The 22,412-nt window shown below is 44.2% G+C and overlaps 2 protein-coding genes across 13 annotated transcripts in view; one reads left to right on the top strand and one right to left on the bottom strand.

Annotated features, from left to right (window-relative positions):
• Positions 1 to 10,137, bottom strand: part of SREK1 (splicing regulatory glutamic acid and lysine rich protein 1) — a 47,045-nt gene extending 36,908 nt beyond the window's left edge. The window contains exon 1 of one of the 2 annotated variants that reach the window (XM_045022282.1): positions 9,808 to 10,137. In XM_045022282.1, the coding sequence (XP_044878217.1) occupies positions 9,808 to 10,037 (230 nt within the window). In that variant the 5' untranslated portion in view covers positions 10,038 to 10,137. The remainder of the gene's footprint in view (positions 1 to 9,807) is intronic. The other variant, XM_045022281.1, reaches the window with a different exon arrangement.
• The window catches only part of LOC123373324, a 73,722-nt gene continuing 60,963 nt past the window's right edge, over positions 9,654 to 22,412 (top strand). For 2 of the 11 annotated variants that reach the window (XM_045022304.1, XM_045022303.1), the window contains exons 1-2: positions 9,658 to 9,915; positions 16,265 to 16,434. In XM_045022304.1, coding sequence (XP_044878239.1) covers positions 16,422 to 16,434 — 13 coding nt within the window. In that variant the 5' untranslated portion in view covers positions 9,658 to 9,915; positions 16,265 to 16,421. Of the gene's footprint in view, positions 9,916 to 10,141; positions 10,472 to 16,264; positions 16,435 to 22,412 lie in introns of those variants that run through there. The other 9 variants (XR_006580659.1, XR_006580657.1, XR_006580658.1 and 6 more) reach the window with 7 other exon arrangements.

The raw sequence follows: 22,412 nt of genomic DNA, 5'->3' as shown, positions 1-22,412 counted from the left end.
AAAGGTCATCTAGTCCAGCCCCCTGCCTTCACTAGCAGGACCAATTTTTGCCCCAGATCCCTAAGTGGCCTCTTCAAGGATTAAACTCACAACCCTGGGTTTAGCAGGCCAATGCTCAAACCACTGAGCTATCCCTCCCCCCTGCTACTTTAGCATGGTGTATTAAAGTATGTAATAACCTTGTCATGAAAAAACTCCCAGATCAGATTATGGTGAAACACAGAAGACAAAACAATAAATATCTGCCAGCATATTTATTAGACACCCTATTAATCAAGGTTTTAGCCTTATTTCTTCTAAATGCCATGGTCTTGACCAGTCAAGTTCATATCTGTGTACCATATACTATGCATAGGCTTGGCAGAAATTAAACTTTTTAAAAAACAATTTTGAGGGATAATATTGATGTTTAAAACAAAAAAAAGCTTAAAAATTATCTATTAAAATTTTTGCAATTGGGGGAAATTATAGGGTGGTTGGCAATACTTATTTAATTTTAGTAGATGCTAATATTCAAAAAGATAAAACTTTATAGTAATTAAAAACCAAATTGTGTATTTTAACATGTAATATTGACAAAGTAAATATTCTTAAATCAAACTCTAGTAAGTTCTCAAGCAGCATTTTTCTAACTTTGCTTATCTGTACATTTTTATTGTTATTGAGGAAAATATTTGCATGCCTACGGTGAAATTGACATTTGCCGACATGTACTGATAAAAAAATATAATCCTTTAAGCCTAACTATGCACAATGAAATCAGTTAAAATAATTTTAAAATAAATCTTTCAGAAGTGTTCTCTAAACAGGGTTTATATCCATTGTACAAATATTTACTTTATATTCCTCATGTCAAAAGTAGATTAGTGGTATGCCGGAGGTCTTAAAAGACTAAGAAGAGGCACAAAATGTGATATTATTGGGATTTGCGATTTGCATTCAGCAAGACCCAGAAGAAGCTCATGTGATAATGTCTTTTAATAAAGCAGCCAACAATGGAAAATTTGCTATTTGATTATTTCCTTTCTGAGACTGGCCTCTAACCCTGTCAGATATATTTAAACAGTGGCTCTCTTCCTGCAAATACTGGAAACAGTTCAGACCTTCCATGAGGCACTTGAGGTTGCTTACACCCCTTAAGTCCTCACTCCAGTTGAGTACTTCCAGAACTGTGGGTACGTCTTCACTACCCACCATATCGGCGGGTAGCAATCGATTTCTCGGGGAATCGATATATCGTGTCTCATCTAGACGCGATATATCGATCCCCGAATGCGCTCATGTCGACTCCGTAACTCCACCAACGCGAACGGCGGTAGCGGAGTCGACATGGGGAGCCGCGGACATCGATCCCGTGCCGTGAGGATGGTAAGCAATTCGATATCAGATACTTCGACTTCAGCTACGTTATTCACGTAGCTGAAGTTACGTATCTTATATCGATTTTCCCCCGTAGTGTAGACCTGCCCTGTGTGCAATTACTAAATCCTACTTAGCAGAACATAAACTTCTCAACAGAAATGCCTTATTTCACCATATTAACTATTTAAATGAACCTGAAGAATCATTGCATAGGAACCCAGGGGCACTTAAATTTCGGAGCATGAGTAGATTGGAGTGGAGGGGGTCATTTCCAGAAAGATAGTCATTAGGTGAAAAGTTTGCCATTCTGGATCTGATCTCTCCCCCAGTCAGAGGCATTTGGGACACAGCAAGAGGGAAGAAAAAATAAATACGTGACAGAGAGATTAGGAGAACAGAAAAAAGCACGTTTCCCCTTCTTCCCACAAAAGAATGCTTCTGCGGAGCAACGTAGGCCTGGTCTACACTAGATAATTAAGCCAGCATAACTATGCTGCTCAGAGTGTGAAAAATGCATACTCCTAAGCAGAATGGTATACAGTAACTCCTCACTTTAAGTGGTACCGGTTAACGTAGTTTCATTGTTACATTGCTGAACAATTAGGGAACATGCTCATTTAGAGTTGTGCAATGCTCCACTCTTACGCTGTTTGGCTGCCTGCTTTCTCCACAGCTGGCAGCCTCCCTACGTGCCCCCCCCCCACACACACAGTGCCTCCCGCCCGCCGGCAGACCCCATGGATCAGCGCCTTCCCCCTTCTCCCCTGCCCGCAGCAATCAGCTGACTTGCTGCGTTTTGGGGGCAGGAGGGGGGGGAATGCCACAAGCCAGCTGATTGCTCCAGGCAGGAGACGGGTGGAGGGAGGGGAAGCCTGCGTGCCAAGTCCGTGCTCCTCCCTCCCCCCCTCCTCCTGCCCCCTAAATGCTGCAAGCCAGCTGATTGTCCTGGCAGGAGGGAGGGGGGAGGAGCAAGGACTCGGCACGCCTCCCCCTCCCTTCCCTGCCTCCTGCCTGCGGCAATCAGCTGGCTTGCGGCATTTTGGGGGCAGGAGGGAAGGAGGAGGAGCGAGGACGCGGTGTGCAAGCTTCCCCCTCCCTCCCGCCCCAGGCAGCCAGCTGGCTTGCGGCTTTAGAATGGAGGGGAGGGAGGGGGAGGAGCAAGGACGCAGTGTGGGAAGTAAAGGGGGAGGAAGTGGTGGGGAGAAGAGGCAGGTCAAGGATGGGGACTTGGAGGATGGGAGGGAGTGGGTGGGCTGAGGGTTGAGCCCCCCCCGGTGCTTGCAGACTAGGGGAAGCTGCCGCTGCTGCACAACGTGCTTCTCCTAGCCTACAGCACCTTCAGCCTCCTTGCCTGCCTCATCTCCAGTGCCAGTGGGCTGTGCCTGTGTAGGGTAAGGCAGGGGCACCTCCCAACTATTGTACAGTACCCGTATTAAATTGCTTATTTAAAATGTATATAATGCCTTTTGTCTGGCAATTCCCCCCCCCCCCCCGGAACCTAATCCCCTCTATTTACATTAATTCTTATGGGGAAATTGGATTTGCTTAACATTGTTTCACTTAAAGTCGCATTTTTCAGGAACATAACTACACCGTTAAGTGAGGAGTTACTGTACACAGAGAAACATGTGGACTGGGCTCTGAGCTCTATTGGAACTGGTTTATCTGCAGCTGAATAAGCTTCTGCAACACAATATGTATCCACCTGGCTATGGAGGATTTGGGTGACCCAGGCATTTAAGGAAGGAATGAAATTGATAAGAAATCAATCTATTCTTGCTTCACATTTAAAAGGCTAATTTTGAACCCCTAAGGACTAGAGATTTACTGGGTTTGGGGGGGGGGGGGGAGGGTTGGGTCCCCACCCCAAAATGCTTTAGATTCAGTAGACTCTGACAGGTTTCAGAGTAGCAGCTGTGTTAGTCTGTATTTGCAAAAAGAACAGGAGTACTTGTGGCACCTTAGAGACTAACAAATTTATTTGAGCATAAGCTTTTGATGAAGTGGGCTGTAGGGGAAAGCGCCGCTTCTTTGCGGCCGCTGGCTGTGCGGCTGCCCCTGCTCCTCCACGGGCCAGAGGACTCAGGGCCACATTCTGAAACGGGCTTTAGAGCTGCAGGCCGGGGCCCCAGGGCCCCCTTAGCCCAGGGCCCTAAAGCCCCTGTGTTCCGGGTGGCCCTGCCGGGGAGGGAGGGGGGCAGTTTTCCTGCTCGCTCTCTCCCTCCTCCGGCCACCCTCGCCCCCCCACCCCCCGCAGCAGTGCTCCTCCTGCCACGCCCCCCATTTTGGAGACCACTGCTCTAGAGGACTCTCTTATTTTGTTTAGGGTTTGCTGCTAACACCAAGCTGTTAGGTTCATGTAGTTTTGACTGGAATGCATAAGCAGGCCTCTAGGAAAGATGATGTCCCAGAAATCTCCATGCAATCTTCCACTAGGTCCGAGTACAATGGACTATTTGACCCATGACCACCGTCACCTCCTTTTTTATCTTCTGAATCACTCTTATTACAAGAGTAGTCGAAAGCTGATAGAGAAGCCAATTCTAGGGTGACCAGATGTCCTGATTTTATAGGGACAGTCCTTTTCTTATATAGGCTCCTAGTACCCCTCACCCCCATCCCGATTTTTCATATTTGCTATCTGGTTACCCTAGCCAATTCACTCATATAGACATTTTAAAGTCTTGCATCCAAGAGTTTTAAAAGAGCAGGCTGGGGAGCTTGCTGAGGAGCGTTCAATAAGCCTTGGAACACTGGAAAAGTTCCAAAAGATCAGAAGAAAGGTAATATTATGCTGATTTTTAAAAAGGGTAAAAGGATGACCCAGGTAATTATAGAACTGTCAGCGTGACATCGATCCTGAACAAGATAATGGAGCGGTTGATATGGAACATGATTAATAAAGAACTAAAGGAAGACAGTGATTAATGTAAATCAATGTGGGTTTATGGAAAATACTCCTGAGAGAATTCTGTGCCAAAAAATTAGAAGTTCTGCACACAATATTTTAAAATTCTGCAAATTTTATTTGTCAATAAATAAATATGGTTCCAGCATGGCAGTGGAGAGCACAGGCCACTGACTGCATTGAGGTGGGAGATCACCCTGAAGCCCTCACCTACCCCGGTGCAGGGACTCGGCAGTGAGGCTGCACCTGACCCAGACACAGTGCAGGCTGGGCCTGCCCCTCTGCGCCAGGTGCACGAGGTCTGGATAGGCAAGCTCAGCCCAGCAGGATCCAAGTGTGGAGGGGCTTAGTGTGGGGGGATCCAGGTGTGGGTTGAGAGGCTTCTGTGTGGGGCAATCTGGGTGCATGTGGCTCAGTGGGAGATCTGGATGCACAAAGGCTTGCTGGGGCGGTTCCGGGTGCAGGGGCAATGGGACTCTGCAGGGGATCCAGGTGAAGGTGATTGGGGCTCAGCAGGAGGTGGGGGGAGCTCCGTGGGAGGGTCCAGGTTCTGGGGGAGTGGAGCTTGATGGGGTGGGGGTCCAGGTGCAGCTGCTTGGGGATCAGTGGGGTGGGGGTCTGGGTGTGGGGGGCTCAGAGGAGTCCAAGTGTAGAGGGTTCAATGGGCTTGCTTAACAGGTGAGGCACAGTTGCTGCGGAGGGGACGCTGCATGATGGGCTCCCGCTTTCCTCCTGCAATTCCCCTATCCCTTTCTCCATCTCCCTCCCCCCCATTTCTCTCCCCTTCCTTCACCACTGCCTCTTCTCCCCATCCTCTCTTCCCTCATTCCCCCACCCCCTTTACCCAGCCCCACCATGGACACTCACTGTTGCACAGAAAACAGGAAGGCTCCCAGCACACGGAAGGAGAGCACAACTGGCTCTAGGACCCCGGAGGCGGCATTCAGCTGCAGAGGTGGCATAGAGCAGCAGAGTCAGCGGAGTTAAGAGGAAGCCTCCTTCAGATGGGCAGCTCTGCGCTTGCAGAATTTTGGGGGGGGGGGGGGGAGCAGTGGCACATAAACCTGTGTGCCTCCCCATGCCTTGCCTTTGTTTGGGGGGACAAGCCCCCTCCCCCCCCCAAAAAAAACCCAAAAACCCTGCACCCATGGTCATCCCCTCCCCCCTGCTGTGGCTTCCCTTTGCTTCCCTGTCATTTTCAGCAGGGAAGCACAGGAATTCTGCAGGGTGGAGTCAGGGGAGTATGTGAAAGCTGAAGCTAGAAAAATTCAGACTGGAAATAAGGCATAAATTCTTAACGGTGAGAGTAATTTACCAAGATTCTCCATCGGACAATTTTTAAAACAACAGTTTTAAGAGTTAATGAAGAAGTTTCAAAATTCTTTCTAAGTGTTTCTTCTATCACCCAGTGAAGAGCGGTTAGAAAGAAATTCCCCTTAGCAGGAGTTACCACAATCTTTGCCAGGGACGTCACTGCTGCATCAACTTTAAGGAAGATCAAGAAGTTGAAGAATTGAAGAACTTTTTGACTGAGACTTCTCCTTTGTCAGGAGTTTCCCAAACTTCCCAAATGACTTCTTAAATGGAAGAAAGAAGGAAGGTGAATTCTGATTTAATTTTATGTATTTGCTTTAGCCTGCACATGCACATTTACTCTATGGAGCTACTGCCTTCTTTCCTATTGTCACAAACAGCTGAGAGAAAGAGAGACTCCTGCTTCTCAGAATTATTGCGATCCAAAACCAATTCTTTAGGCAAAGAGCTAGAATTGAAGGAAGGAGATGAGATTTTTGGCTTTTAGAGTTTTGTCTTTTATGGGGGTATAGACACACTCATAAGGAAGATGTTCTTGTATTACCTTAGAGGAAGGATCTTCAGCTAAGCAGGCTAATCATCATCTGAAATGTAGGTGAAGAGAAAGAACAAGGAAACATCCTTAAGAGCCCAGATCTTTCTCATGGGGAAAAAGGATATTCTATTTTTTGCCAAGTGACTCATTGACCTACTTAAGAGGTTAGGATGGGACCAGACGCCCTTCAGAAGTGGACTGGAGCAAGGGATCAGGTAGCTTTTCAGATTTACCTCAAAGAGTCTTGATTGGTGTGAATGGTCTGGTTTGGTGAGACTCAAGAGCTAAAGAGGACTGAACAGATTTTGCAGTGGTGTCTCCAGAGGAATCTCAGCTGCTGCAAGGGAATGCAGAGGTTACTAAAAGCCATACAAACACTGAGCCTTAGCAAAGCAACAGTGGGTTGGGACCAAGTCTGGCAGAGCTTCTCCTCTGTATTTTCTGGGCATCTCCTCACATAGGGACCTCTTAACCTTTGGCTTGCTCTGCCATGATAACGCAGGAGGAAACAAACAGAGCAAAGGAAGGTAGTGGATGGTCCTGTTTGGGAAGTAAAGCCCCTGAAGCCATTTGGTCCCCTAAGGCAGACAATGGAATGAGGTAAAAAGATTCTGCTCACTACTACCAATGCTTAAAAGCAGGTAGTTCAATGGGTAAGGGAGGAGTGTTGACAGCCAGTTTGCGGTGTGTGAGCAAACCTTTGGGTCTTGTGGACAGCTACAAACTGTCTCCAGTACTGGCATTAAAAAACGAAGAGTCACAGTCTTGGACTGAAAGAGATGGTAGGACCCATAAATAGCCTATTAGCACAAGAAGTCCTGGTACGCGGAATATACATACAAAAAATATTGTCCATGGATGATGTTAAAAGGAAAATTATATATATATTTACTCTCAGAGGCCCAGTGCTGGCATACACAGTGGGTAGGGAGTGCCCCCTGGGGAGCAGACTCCCAGATCCCAGCTCACATGAGGGGTAGAAAGAGGGGTTCAGACCACCCAATCCTGGCACATATACAGAAGGGGAAAATGTGAGGTCAACAGTCACCTATACCTGTTTTCCCCCAGCCCTTCTGCCACTCACCCCCATGTGTACTCCCCAAAGCCCCCAACCGCTCTCACATCCCCATTTATCCACATCTTCTTGCACTTCCAAACCTCCATCTTACCCTTATTCCCCCCCACTCCTCTACTCCCCTGCCAGCAAGCATTCATATATTTATTTTTTAAACAAAAATACCTTGATTATATTCCCCCAAAATAAAATCTGAAAAAGCCTCACTCAGAGATTTCAGCAATATGCCACCCAATCTTTTCCATATTGCTACACAAGATGTGACTTGTCACTGTAGTGTTTATAGTGTAGACAGAGCTGCAATTATGCTGCTGTAGTACAGACACTTGCTGCAGCAATGGAAGTGGGTTTTTTTGTTGTTGCTGTAGTAAATACACACCCTTGAGAGGTGGTAGCGAGGTTGACTAGCTGTATCTATAGTGGGGGTTAGGTTCTTAAAGCTTTGAGGAAGATTCTTGGAAATGTAATTCCATTCTAAAATCTAAACCCAATAAATATGTAACAAAAAGAAATCAGAAAAGTATTCTCAACATTCTGTACTGAATTCCTGTCTGACATTCATTGCTGTCATTTTGTTAACTCAAAGGACTTTTTCCTAAATATGCTTTTGCTACTAATGCATATATATATTATTCCCTGTGCTTGTCTTAATGTTTAAAAAAGTGTTTTTCAAATGACTGCTGTGTTTAGAAAGCCTACTTTTAATTTATTTTAATTTTAATTGTCAACAAGTATGTTATTGTTGGTTCACAAAAGAAATTAGTTAAAAGCCTCAGTTTTATCTAAAATATTAATTGCAAACCATGTCAAGTATTGGAACTCCAGTACCATTTGGCACTAGATTATGTATTTATTTTTATTTTAAAAGAGGTTTTAATAAAATAAAATAAAATCTAAAATAAAATTACAGAAAAATGGGAATATATCCTCTATCCCACAACATTTCTGAACACAGAATGGATCCACCATAGCTGAGGTTTAAATCCTTTTAACATGCACATGTAAATTAAGATTTGCTGTGGTATTGGATTTCAGTTTAAGTTTTAAATATATACTATTTATTGCATAAACAGATTTCTCTATGGTGTGAAAGGAGCATCCACTTTATTTAAATCTTACAACATAAAACAATAATAAATGAGATCAACAGCTGCATCCACCATACATTTGGAAGAAAACTCATGTTAATTAGCAAATATCTGGAGAGCAATTTTAAAATAAAATATAGCATATAAGTGCTATGTTAAGGCTATTGTAAGTTTCTTCCTGTGAGTATAGAAGATTGTATTGTAAGTATGTCAATAAGATCTTAAATCTCATTTTGGATTTTTTTAAACATTCCTCATTTAGAAATTTCCTACTCCAATATATTTTGATGGAAGTATCTTTATTTCCCCCTACCCTGCATCCCTATTTATAGCTTTCAAACATTCAGTGATACATATACTTTCAGTTTCAAAGGACAGAGATGTCATCTGGAAAAAGTGCCTTCTCCCTTTTCCTATTTGCTGCTGTGAAGTCCTACCCATAAGCCCAGCAAATATTTAAAAGGGTCATATTAAACCTAAACCATCAAAAAAATCATGCTAATGTCTGAAAATGTTTTACGTACTGTGGTTACACATTCACAAAGAACTCAAGACTGTTATTGTTAGAAAAGATTAGTTATTTTTCTCTTTTTTCAACCTTGTTTACTGTAATCATTTCAGAACACTTAGTGTAAGGCCAGTTTCATTATTTAAAGTGATAATCACTTTCCCCTTTATGTACACCTTTTACAGAGCAATACATTAAAAAAAATAGGAAAGCAAGACTGTAAAACAACAAAAATTGGTAGGTGGGCTTAAGGACAGGTAACCTGGAACTACTTCTGAGCTTATATTCTTTATAAACAGAGATGAGACTCCATCACCAGAGTGAGGTTTAGGGCCGGTGGTAGAGAGGAGACTCCCCCATCGGGGTGGGCTTCAGTTTAGTTCCAGAGAGGGGGTAAGAAACGAGCCCCCCCCTCATCGCGCAGGGACGGGGGACAGCTCCACTCACTGGGGGATGAGAGTGGGAGCAGGCTCCCATCATTGGGGGTAGGTTCAGAGGAGAGTCCCCTCACGGGGGATTCAGGACTGAGACCAGAGTGGGCGAAGGTTCAGGGCAAGGGCCAGAGTGGCGGTGCAGGGAGGAGGAAACTCCCCTCACTAGGGGGCTCAGGGAAGTGTCAGGCTCCAGGACAGCCGGCGGGGGACGACTCAGGTTCACTTTTCTACAGTCGCTGAGCCCAAGGCACTTGACGCGTGGGGAGCCCGCAGCCCCGATTCCGGTTACTAGGCTACAGAGGCCGCTCTGGGTCGGAGCGGAGACAACAGAGACCCCGAGGCTCCCTCCCTGTGGCTGGGGGAGGGGCAGGTTCCAGGCAGCGGGCGGCGGCCGCCATCTTAGCTTCGGGCAACATTCCTTCCCGTAGAGCGGCAAAGCACAGCTAAATGGGATCACGTGACCCCAACGCCATAGAGATGGGCCGGCCGCCCATAATCAAGATGGCCTTCGCGGCATCCCACAAGCCTTTCTGGGCCCCTCTCTTCCTCCTCCTCTCTATGGCCCGGGCAAGGCCTCACTTACTCTGGGGGATAAAGGCGCAGCTCCTCGATTTCTCCCAGGAAGCCGAAGAGCGTCCGCATCTGCTCGCTGGTTACCGCCGAGGAGAGGTTGGTGACTTGGATGACGGAGGTAGGGCCCAAGGGGAAGCCGAGCGGCACCCCGATTCCACCGCTGTTCATCATGGCGGCACCTCCACAACCGCTCCGTGCTGTGCGCTCGCAGCCAAGGGCTCGGGAGGCGGGCCCAACCATAGAGAGGAGCGTGCGGTGCCTGTTAGAGAGTCGCGGCGTCGGGACGCTCTAGCCTCGACATCGGCTGCTCAGTGGCAGCTTTTCTCCCTCCAGGCTCCCGTAGCCCCGTGGGGGAGGTGTCGAGGCGAAGGGCTGCTGCGCTTCCCCTGTCCCGCGGGCCCCCTGGGTCCGGCCTGTTCCGCGGGTCACCCACCGCGCACGTGCGCCGCCCCGCCCCGCCCCCGGCGGCCAAGGCGGCTTGGGCGGGCGGGGCGCGGGCGCGGGGCCGGGAACCTGCTGGTGGCTCGGCCGGCGTTGGGGGAGCGGCATCCAGCCCGCAGCTGAAGGAGGTGCCAGGGGGGCGCCGCCGGCCTCGGAGCACGCGCCTGGCCCTTCAGCTCCCCGCTTGGCAAGGCAGAGCTGGGCCCCCAGTGGCGTTTTGGTTCCTTGCCCTGGTGAGCTGTTCTGAGTGTCGGTCAAGGCAAACCGACAGTGGATTTTTTAAAACTCTTTTTGGAGAAATGAAACGTTGAAAATACTCTGTTACATTGAAACAAGGGTTCGTTTCACCCAGATCCGGTCTTTTGGGTTTGGCCATGTTGAGACAAGCAGCCTCCCTTGTAGCCTTTAGCCAAGTGGTTGGGGAACTCTCCCAGGCAGGTTCAATTATCTGAATTTGAACCTCCTACATTGCTCCCTAGGCAGCGGGATATTCTGGTAGGGGGGTCTTTCCATTTCTCCTCCAAAGCAGTGCCACTTTCTGTAGGCATTGGAGCAGGCACTTGAACTTGGATGCCCCATATCCTAGCTGAGCCCTGCTGTACACCTGAAAACTAGATTGATATAGGCCACAGGTTGAGAACAACTGAGCTATGTGGTCATCTTCAGGGCCATACAGGTAGATACAGCCCACACTGGTAAATAGTAGGGATGTCAAGCAGTTAAAAAAATTGCAATTAACCCCACTGTTAAACAATAATACCATTTAAATATTTTTGGATGTTCTTTACATTTTCAAATATTGATTTCAATTAGAACAGAATGCAAAGTATACAGTGCTCATTTTACTTTTTTTATTACAACCTAATACAAGTAGTGTAGTACAATCTCTTTATAATGAAAGTTAAACTTACAAATGTAGAATTATGTACAAAATATAACTGCATTCAAAAATAAAACAAGGTAAAACTTTAGAACCTACAAGTCCACTCAGTCCTACTTCAGCCAATTGCTCAGACAAAAAAGTTTGGTTACAATTTGCAGGAGATAATGCTGCCCACGTCTTGTTGACAATGTCACCTGAAAGTGAGAACAGGCTTCCATAGGGCACTGTTGTAGCTAGCATTGCAAGATATTTACGTGCCAGATGCGCCAAAGATTCATATGTCCCTTCATGCTTCAGCCACCATTAAAGAAGATGTGTGTCCATGCTGAAGACGGTTTTTGCTCGATAACGATCCAAAGTAGAGCTGACCGACGCATGTTCATTTTCATCATCTGGCTCAGATGCCACCAGTAGAAGGTTGACTTCCTTTTTTGGTGGTTCGGGTTCTGTAGTTTCCGCATTGGAGTGTTGCTCCTTTAAGACATCTGAAAACATTCTCCACACCTCATCCCTCTCAGATTTTAGAAGGCACTTCAGATTCTTAAACCTTGGGTTGAGTGCTGTATCTGTCCATATAAATCTCACATTGGTACCTTCTTTGTGTTTTTTGTCAAATCTGCTGTGAAAGTGTTATTAAAACAAACGTGTTGCGTCATCATCCGAGACTGCTGTGACATGAAATATATGGCAGAATGTGAGTAAAACAGAACAGGAGACATACAATTCTCCCCCAAGGAATTCAGTCACAAATTTAATTAAAGCATTTTTTAATGAGCATCATCAGCATGTAATATCGTCCTCTGGAATGCTGAAGCACGAAGGGGCACATGAATGTTTAGCATATCTGGCACATAAATACCTTGCAACGCCAGCTACAAAAGTGCCATGCGAACGCCTGTTCTCACTTTCAAGTGACATTGTAAATAAGAAGCAGTCAGCAGTATCTCCCGTAAATGTAAAACTTGTTTGTCTTAGCAATTGGCTGAACAAGAAGTAGGACTGAGTGAACTTGTCAGCTCTAAAGCAGGGGTTCTCAAACTGGGGATTGGGACCCTTCCGGGGGTCATGAGGCTATTATGTGGGGGATTGTGAGCTGTCAGCCTCCACCCCAACCCCACTTTGCCTCCAGCATTTATAATGGTGTTAAATTAAACTTTTTTTTAAAATATATTTATAAGGGGGGGGTCACACTCAGAGGCTTGCTATGTGAAAGGGGTCATCAGTACAAAAGTTTGAGAATCACTGCTCTAAAGTTTTACACTTTTGTTTTTTAGTGAAGTTATGTAACAGAATATCTACATTTGTAAGTTACACTTTCACAATAAAGATTGCACTACAGTACTTGTACAAGATGAATTAAATAGTATTTATCATTTTTATAGTGCAAATATTTGTAATAATATAAAGTGATTACTGTACACTTTATATTCTGTGTTGTAATAGAAATCAATATATTTGAAAATGTAGAAAACATCCAAAAATATTTAATACATTTCAATTGGTATTGTTTAACAGTGCGATTAATCACAATTAATTTTTTTAATTGCAGTTAATTTGAGTTAATCGCATGAGTTAACAGATTAATTGACAACCCTAGTAAATAGGTTGAGAACCACTGATCTAGCTACGTCACTCACAGCTCATTCTCAAGTGCTTTCGCTGGCCCAGTGACTATTCACTGCCATTCATGAATAGTCATTAGACTAGGAAAAGCACATGAGAGCCTGCTGGTTTGGGCAGTCAGATAGAAAATGGGAAACTTGGCACTGCCTGTGAAAAGAGTGGTGAGTGTGATTTTTGCAATACATGTGAAACCTGTCATGGTAAGTTGTAAAGAAGTTGTGAGCATAGTATGGCAGTTAAGTTAGCCAACCTTTGTGAAATCTTATTAGAGAAAGACTAAGGCAATTGTGGCAGCATTTAGTTATTGATCCTGGGGATAATTAGATTGAGAGCAAGATGGAGAGTCAGTGAGGATAGGGTAGGGAGTTTTAATGTAACTATACCACCAGAAAATTGCCTACAGTTATGTTTAGGGCAGCTCAGACCTGACACTCATCCATGAATGCATGGGGGTATGAATTCCTTCCCGTTAGTCTAGGTTTCATAGAAACTAAGATTAAATTTAAATCCTCAATCACAAGCACCTCTAAAGCCCATGATAATCTTATTTATCTTGAGTACGTTAAGAAACTCTTTGTTGGAGGACTTTTTAAACACATTAGCCAAAATTCACACTGGCATAATTCCACTGACTACAGTGAAGCGGTCAGCTTTGTGTTCTCCCTCCCCCAAAGCAGCACTGGAAGGTTCAGGGTACTTTGTGATTGATGAGTTACACATGCACATAGACAACCTGCTAGCCACAGTCGCAACTGTTAGTGGAAGTGGACCACTCTTCTCTTAATGTCCAGCCCCTCCTTACATCTCTCTTCTCTGGCTGGGATCTAGTATCAACAGCTAAGCTGGTACAGAAGCACTGAAATAGTAAACCTCATGGAAAAACTTATTTGAGGAGATGTCTGAGATGCCCTCCCTGGAGCCACTTTGATCATGATGATGATAAAAAATAATCACAGCTTGCACCTACGCTTGCCTTCCCCCAACAAAAAAATGCTATGTTTAACAGCCCAAACTACAGGGCACAAAATTGCCCATTTAAAAATAGTAAAAATTAAATTTTATCCCTAAAAGTGTATTAAATTGTTGCCACAGTGGACATAGAGACCAGAAGAAACAAACTTTGGGTCTTGCTTTGGCCAAACAATTCAAAGTATTAGATATATTTAAAAAAAAATCAATAGAAGAAATTGTATTGTCAAAGTGAAAGTAATTAAGCTTGAATCTAATATGGGAGAAACAGAAAATAATCAACTCCATGGGAAACAACAGAAACTGGAAGGAAAAAAATTCAAAGATGAAAACAAAAGCCGTAAACCACATCAAGAAAAAAAAACAGATGACTTGGAAACCCATTCCAACAATATCTGATCAACAAGACGGCTTAAAAATATACACATCAAGAAGAATTTAGAAAATATGCTGAAATCATTATTACGGACAAAAGACTAATATCTCTATAACAAATGTGAGAGTCCACAGAGGATCTGAGGGCAGGGAATGTTAGTGTGCCAAGGCCTACATTAGGCAGACTTCTTGCTCTGGACCCGAATATTCTTTTTTGCACAAGCTAGAAAAAATGGACAGCACATCATAATTCTTCTCGTATTTTGGTGCTAAAATTTAGAAAAAACAAACAGACAAACCTTTGAAGTGAAAAGAAAGTTACATGTAAAAAAACTACTTAGACTCTGTTCTTCCCTGCCAGACTGAAAATTGAATAGGTTAATTAAAGTGCATCTTTAACACCACAGGAGACCTGGAATTTCGTAGATATTGCTGCAGCATGTTTCCCAATAGGAGATGATTTAAACATTCAGTGAGTCTCTTCAAATCGATTGTAGCCTCATGGGCATTGGCAAACATATAATATCAAGTTTTATGCCCTTATAACTGGGGTGGGCAAACTTTTTGGCCCAAAGGCCACATCTGGGTATAGAAATTGTATGGTGGGCCATGAATGCTCACAAAATTGGGGCTGGAGTGTGGGAGAAGGTACGGGCTCTGGCTGGGCATGCGGATGGGAATGAGGGGTTTGGGGTGTAGGAGAGTGCTCTGAGCTGGGACCAAGGGGTTCAAAGGGTGGGAGGGGGATCTGGGCTGGGGCAGGGGATTGGGGCACGTGTGTGGGTGGGTTTCAGCTAGGGGTGCGGCTGAGGATGAAGGGTTTGGGGTGCAGGAGGGTGCTCTGGGCTGGGACTGAGAGGTTTGGTGGGCAGGAGGGGGATGAAGACTGGGGTGGGAGGTCAGGGAGGGGTGGCTCAGGGGTGAAGGCTCCAGGGAGCGCTTATCTCTAGTGGCTCCCGGAAGCAGCAGCATGTCCCCCCTTCAGCTCCTAGGTGGAGGTGCAGCCAGGTAGCTCTGCTGTGCGCTGCCCCACCCACAGGCGCCGCCCCTGCAGCTCTCATTGGCCATGGTTCCTGGCCAATGGGAGCTGCAGGGTTGGTGCCTGCGGACGGGGGTAGAGTGTGGATGGAGCCCCCTGGCTGCCCCTATGCATAGGAGCTGGAAGCAGGGCATGCCACTGCTTCCAAGAGCTGCGTGGTGTGGCCACTGACCCTGCTCCCCGTCTGGAGTGTCGGAGCAGGGCAAGCCCTAGACCCCGCTCCCAAGTGGGAGCTGGAGGGCCACATTAAAACGGCTGTCAAGCCATAGTTTGCCCACCCCTGCCTTATAAGGTCTTACTATATACCCAGGTGTATAGTGGCCGATAGTACAAAAGTTAAAAAAGAACTACCAGACATTTTTCGGTGCCATATAAAGACAGATGCTTTCTGCTACCTGAAAAGTGAATACATGTACATTCAGAAGTTCTGGGTACAGGTTTTAAAAGTACTGACAAGTGTAACAGGAGCTGAAATACCAACCACACGATAGCAATGTACAATGACCATAACAGGTGGGAAGTGTTTAGAAATTAAATTCTTTGTATTGCTGATTGCTAAATGTAAAATTACTATAAACTAGTTGAAAAACAAGTCCATAGGTGAATCTGTGATTAATGGGTCTGATGAGTGGAAGACATTATATACAGAAGAATGATGCCAAACATTTCCATAAATACAGACAAAATTTAGAGATTTGTGGCTCAAATAGTTAATACTAGTGTAATTCAACAAAATTATTACAGATTTGACATTGAATCAGTTCCAAAATAAGTTGTCAAACATACTTGAAAGGGGGAACTAACACACGGTATAGCTTTTCAGACTCAACTGAAAAAAACTGGATAAATGTGTGAATGGATAGTTAATATGGATATAATGTTAAAACTTTAATGTTGCATCATCTAAATTTGATATTTAAGTTTTTGGTTTTTTTTAAGGTTTAAAAAATTTGCCTCTTCATCAAAGTTAAGCTCTATCAGCATAGCCAGCAAGGCTTCTGCCTTTCCATTGAAAATCAGTGAGAAATTTTCATTGTCTTTATTTGGAACAGGCCCATAATCAGTGCAGCTAGTTTTGTTCACCCTTCTTAGAAATTTTACATATATTCTTAAGAAAACTTATTGACCTCTTTACAGAGACAATCCACTGGTATCCTGCATCATCATCTATCTTCCTCAAAAGAGAAAGAAAGATCCTAACAAAGACTCTTATGACTGATGGCCAGAACTGCCCACTGTAGCAAAGCAGCTATCCTTTGTTTGATTGAAATGATATTGAACAGCATTTGAAAGAATGCAACTGTCAGGTGAGACTATTGTTATTCTTAATATTTCTTCTGCTGTCGTAAAACAGATGAAAGACTCTTGACTGCCACTGAGATGTGAGTAAGAACAGATAGGGTTTCTGGGAATCTGTAAGGAAGCTTGGCTGCCAATTGTCTGGTTAATGTAGCGTACAATACTAATAATACTTCAGTAAAACATGGAAAATACCACACTCTTTGCCAGTCACAAGATGGTATGTCAACCACATTGTGCTTCAAGCCAAGTACAACTGTCAGGTGTCTGCACCATGGGGCTGAGTGTGCATGAGGAGCATTGTTTTAGGCTTGGTCTAAAGATACGCAACTTCATCGATGAGAATAGCGTAGCTGAAGTCGACGTATCTTAGATCAACTTAGAATCACTTATTTTGCGTCCTCGCAGCACGGGATCGACGGCAGCTGCTCCCCCATCGACTTTGCTTCCACCTCTTGCTGAGCTGGAATTCAGCGGTCAACAGGAGAGCGATCGGGGATCAGTTTATTGCATCTACACTACACACAATAAATCGATCCCCGATAGATCGATCACTACCCGCTGATCTGGCAGGTTGTGTAGACATACCTTCAGAATAGAACTCAAAATGATCTTGATAAATTGGAGAATTTAAAAAGAGAAAATTCTATTAAAGCAAACGCAAAGTACTAAACTTAGGAAGGAAAAATCAAATGTACAAATACAAAATGGGAACAAACTGGCTAGGCTGTAGTACTGCAGAAAATGATCTGGGGATTACAGCAGATCACAAATGGAATGAGAGTCAGTAGAGTGAGGCTGTTGCAAAAAAGATGTCATTTTGGAATCTATGGGCATAACGATTGAGGTCCCGCGGGGATCAGTTCTGGGTCCAGTTGTGTTCAATATCTTCATCAATGATTTAGATAATGGCATAGAGAGTACACTTACAAAGTTTGCAGACAATGCTAAGCTGGGAGGGGTTGCAAGTGCTTTGGAGGATAGGATTATAATTGAAAATGATCTGGACAAACTGGAGAAATGGTCTGAAGTAAATAGGATGAAATTCAATAAGGAAAAATGCAAAGTACTCCACTTAGGAAGGAACAATCAGTTGCACACATACAAAGTGGGAAATGACTGCCTAAGAAGGAGTACTAAGAAGGAGTAAGAAGGATCCCGGAAAGGGATCAAGGGGTTGTAGTGGACCACAAGCTAAATATGAGTCAAAATGTAGTACTGTTTGCAAAAAAGCGAACATCATTCTAGGATGTGTTAGCAGAAGTGTCATAAGCAAGACACAAGAAGTAATTCTTCCGCTCTTCTCCACACTGATTAGGCCTCAGCTGGAGTATTGTGTTCAGTTCTGGGTGCCACGTTTCAGGAAAGATGTGAAGAAATTGAAGAAAGTCCAGAGAAGAGCAACAAAAATAATTAAAGGTCTAGAAAATATGACCTATGAGGGAAGAGTGAAAAAATTGGGTTTGTTTAGTCTGGAGATGAGAAGACAGAGGGGACATAAATTTTCAAGTACATAAAAGGTTGTTACAAGGAGGTTGTTCTTAACAAGAAGCAATGGGCTTAAATTGCAGCAAGGGAGGTTTAGGTTGGACATTAGAAAAACTTCTTAACTGTCAGGGTGGTTAAGCACTGCAATAAATTGCCTAGGGAGCTTGTGGAATCTCCATCATTGGACATTTTTAAGAGCAGGTTAGACAAACACCTGTCAGGGATGGTCTAGATAATACTTAGTCCTGCCATGAGTGCAGGGGACTGGACTAGAAGACCTCTCAAGATCCCTCCCAGTCCTATGATTCTACAATATTAACAGGAGTGTCATAGGTAAGACACAGAAGGTAATTGTTCCACTCTACTTAGCAATGGTGAGGCCTCAGCTGGAGTATGGTGTCCAGTTTTTGGCACTACACTGTAACAATGATATAAACAAATTGGAGAGCGTTCAAAAGAGAGCAAAAAAAAAAAGCTAAGAGGTTTGGAAATATGAGGAGAGCCGCCGACCAGGGAAATAATCCACTCCCTTCCCTGATGGACCAAGGGACGCACCCCACCCGTGTACTTATCCGCTCCACCGATACGGACTTGGACTCCTTATTCATTCCATGGGTGGCGTACCCGAGCCCACTTATCCACTGACACTTTAATAACCCTTGCACCCCAATCTGGGTCTATGCCAGTTATGTGATTTGTATGTACCTTTTCATCCTTACAAATATCTGTAACCCCCCATAACCCAAGCCTGACCTCAGATGTACAGTACCTTCCCTCTGAACCTGTGTATATTTCATTTCAAACATTCACTTTAATAAAAATTTTAAATCTGAACTGTGCCTGTGTAGGCTAGAGAAGAGAAAGCTGAAGGAACATATTATGAACAGTCTTCAAATACATAAAATACTTTTATCAGGGGAGAGTGATCAATTGTTCTCTAACGGTACTGAGGGTAGGACAAGAAGTAATCGGCTTAGTTTGCAGCAAGGGATATTTATGTTGGATATTAGAAAAAAACTATAAAGGGTAGTTAGTTATTGGAACAGGTTACCTAGGGAGGCTATAGAATCCCTGTCATCAGAGGTTTTTAAGAACAGGTTAGACAAACACCTGTCTGGGCTCATCTAGGTATACTTGGTCCAGCCTCAGCACACCGAGGGCAAGGAGGGAGGGAGAATGGACTAGATGACTTCTTGAGGTCCTTCCCAGCCCTACATTTGTGATGCTATGATTTCTATCTTCTCATTCCTTGAAAAGATGGACAAAGTGTAACTGGTGGCGTGATGCCTGCCTGAATCTGCAGACAGGTGAAAACCCCACATCGAAGCGGCGTTAATGGCCCTATTCGTCAGAGCCTTTATACTGCAAGTATAGAATCTGGGATTTTTCATGACCACAGAATTAAGCAGTCTTGCCCCAGAATTTACATGGGGGGAGGATAAATGGAAACATTGGGGGCCCTGCACAAGGTGAGCCAGGTGCGTGCGTGGATCAACGGACACTACTTTCAAATCCTGTGGCTCCAGGCACATGGGTGATATGTGTAGCCCACAGTGGAATACAATAGGGACCATCATTCAAAGAAAAATAGATTATGAAAATGGGTCATGTCTGAGATCAATTTTCATTGCTTTTAGGGTATGTCCTACCTATATTCAATATTCTCAAAGCCACACATACCTTGTAGCTCTGTTGACATAACTGTGAAGGATGCTGGGAACTCAAGGCTTATATATGGCAGCATTCTCAAATTCAGCAAACGTCACAGCATCAGTTACTTGAGTTGGAGGTTGTCTGTGCAGTCATAAGGGCTAGGGACTTCTGAGCTTTTAAATTAACAACAACAAAATCTAGACAGAAAGACAGCCTCAGAAAAAAACAAAACAAAAAACCTTAGATCAGTGGTCCCCAATGTGGTGCCCGCGGGTACCGTGGCACCCGCCGGGGCATGTATGTGTGCCTGCCTAGTGACAAGGTGTGAAAAGTAGTGCTGCAGCCTCACGCCTGCCAGGGACAGATGTTCTCTGTCCCCGGCAGACTCGGGGCTGCGGCTTCTCTCCACGCTGCCCAGCATAAACTGGTCTCACTTTCGTTGGCCGGAATGACCTACCAGGTTCAGTAGTATCATGGTAGTGCAGATGTAGGCTGTTTCATGCACGTGCTGTTGGTTCCAACCTCTCGTCACTCGTGTATCACCGCTTTTTTTTTTTTTCCTGCTTGCGTCTGCACATGCACTGGAATGTCAGTGACTTGTGTTTCTGTATATTATGTGAGTATTCTTCCGCTGCACTGATACTGCTGTTTTCTCGTGCTTTGCGATTTTTTATTTTAACATTTTGCCCCAAAATGAATGGTTCAAATAAAAGACAACTTATGTGTTATTTCAATGCACAGTGGGAAGAATCCTATTGTTTTATTGAAAATAAAGGGAAATGTGTTTGCTTATTGTGCAATGGTACTGTTGCAGTGCTGAAAAAACAATGTCGAATGCCATTTCCAAACTAATCATGGCTCTTTTGACATTAGCCATCCACTTAAATCTGAGTTGAGAAAGGTTTGATTTGAGTTGATTAATTTTCTTCTAGCTGCCCAGCAATCTGTTTTCACTAGACAAGTGGTAAAGTCTAAAAGTGCTACTGTTGCTTCCTTTAAAATTGCTCATCTGCTCGCAAAGAAGAAAAAACCCTTTCAAAATGGTGAATTGTTGAAGGAAGCATTTTTGACTGGTTGTCATAAACAAACAGATCAGGGTTAAGGTCTCTTTTACCTGTAAAGGGTTAACAAGCTCAGTAACCTGATGAACACCTGACCAGAGGACCAATCAAGGGACAGGATAATTTAAAATCTCTGTGGAGGGAAGTCTTTGTCTGTGTCCTTTGTTTTGGATTGAGTCTCTTTTTGGATTTAAGAGAGGCCAGTCATATCCTTCAAGTTCTCCAAGTTTCCTGAAATAGCCTCTTCTATTCAATATAGTGAGTATTAGTTAAAAAGGCGGATTAGTCTTTTGAGTTACTTTCTGTATTTGCAATTGTGTGTTTGCTGGATAAATTCTTTACTCCTGTTTGCTGTTACTTTGATTATTCTGAGGAGGAGTGAGGGGGAAGTCTCTCCAGATTTAGAAGTCAGACCCTGTGATATTTTTCCATCCTGGTATTACAGAGAGAGAAAAAAAAGGTACACTTTCTTTAATAAAATTTTTTCTTTTTAGAACTTGATTGATTTCTTCCCTTGTTTGGATTTTCAGGGGAAGGGGAGGGGGGAAAAGTGAATCCCTCTTTGTTTGATTCAAGGAGTTTGAATCAAGGTATCTCTCCCAAGGACAAGGGGAGGGGGAAGAAGGTGGGGGAAATGGATTATTTCCCTTTGTGCTGAGATTCAAGGTGTTTGGATTTGTGTTCCCAAGGGAAAGTTTTGGGGGAACAGGGAGTGTGTCAGACACTTAAAACTTGACTGATGGCAGCGAGAACCAGATCTAAACTAGGATTTTAGTTTAGAGGAGTCCATGCAGGTCCCCATCTTGTGAACGCTAAAGTTCAAAGTGGGGAATAAACCTATGACACTGGTGCTGATTGCCTGCTTCAAGGATTTTCTAACAAGCGTGAGATTTTGTCGGCAATACAAGGCTTGCAGTTAGACAACTGGATACATGCAATTTCAAGCGACATGCAAACTCAGCTAAAGGATGACTGGTTTTCACTGCAGTTTGATGAGTCGACAGATATATTGGATACAGCGCAGTTGGCAGTTATGGTGAGGATGGTATTTAGTGACTTCACCCTAAAAGAAGAGTTACTAAAAGTGTGCCTATGAAAGGGCGAGGATATCTGTAATTTATTCAAATCATATGCAGCATCAATCAGAATGCCACTGAACAAGCTGTCTGTGATCACCACTGATGGGGCACCAGCAATGATGGGCAGCACCAATGGATTCATTGCACTCTGCAAGAAGAATGTATCTTTTCCGAACTTTGTCTTATCATTGCATTATCCACCAAGAAGCTTTGTGGGTCAAGGTTCTTTCTTTTCAACACGTCATGAATGTCATTATTAAAATAGCGACAAAGAGTCCTGTGGCACCTTATAGACTAACAGACATATTGGAGCATAAGCTTTCTTGGGTGAATACCCACTTCATCAGATGCATGTGGTGGAAATTTCCAGGGGTAGGTATAAATATGCAGGCAAGAATCAGTCTAGAGATAATGAGGTTAGCTCAGTCAGGGAGGATGAGGCCCTCTTCTAGCAGTTGAGGTGTGAACACCAAGGGAGGAGAAACTGCTTTTGTAGTTGGCTAGCCATTCACAGTCTTTGTTTAATCCTGAGCTGATGGTGTCAAATTTGCAAATGAACTGAGGTTCAGTCCTGACGTTTTGTTGCTGCAGGATGGCTACCTTTAAATCTGCTATTGTATGTCTAGGGAGGTTGAAGTGTTTTCCTACAAGTTTTTGTATATTGCCATTCCTAATATCTGACTTGTGTCCATTTATCCTTTTATG

The sequence above is a fragment of the Mauremys mutica genome, chromosome 6 (assembly GCF_020497125.1).
Source record: "Mauremys mutica isolate MM-2020 ecotype Southern chromosome 6, ASM2049712v1, whole genome shotgun sequence".
NCBI lineage: Eukaryota > Metazoa > Chordata > Testudines > Geoemydidae > Mauremys > Mauremys mutica.
This window is presented reverse-complemented; position numbering and strand designations above follow the sequence as displayed.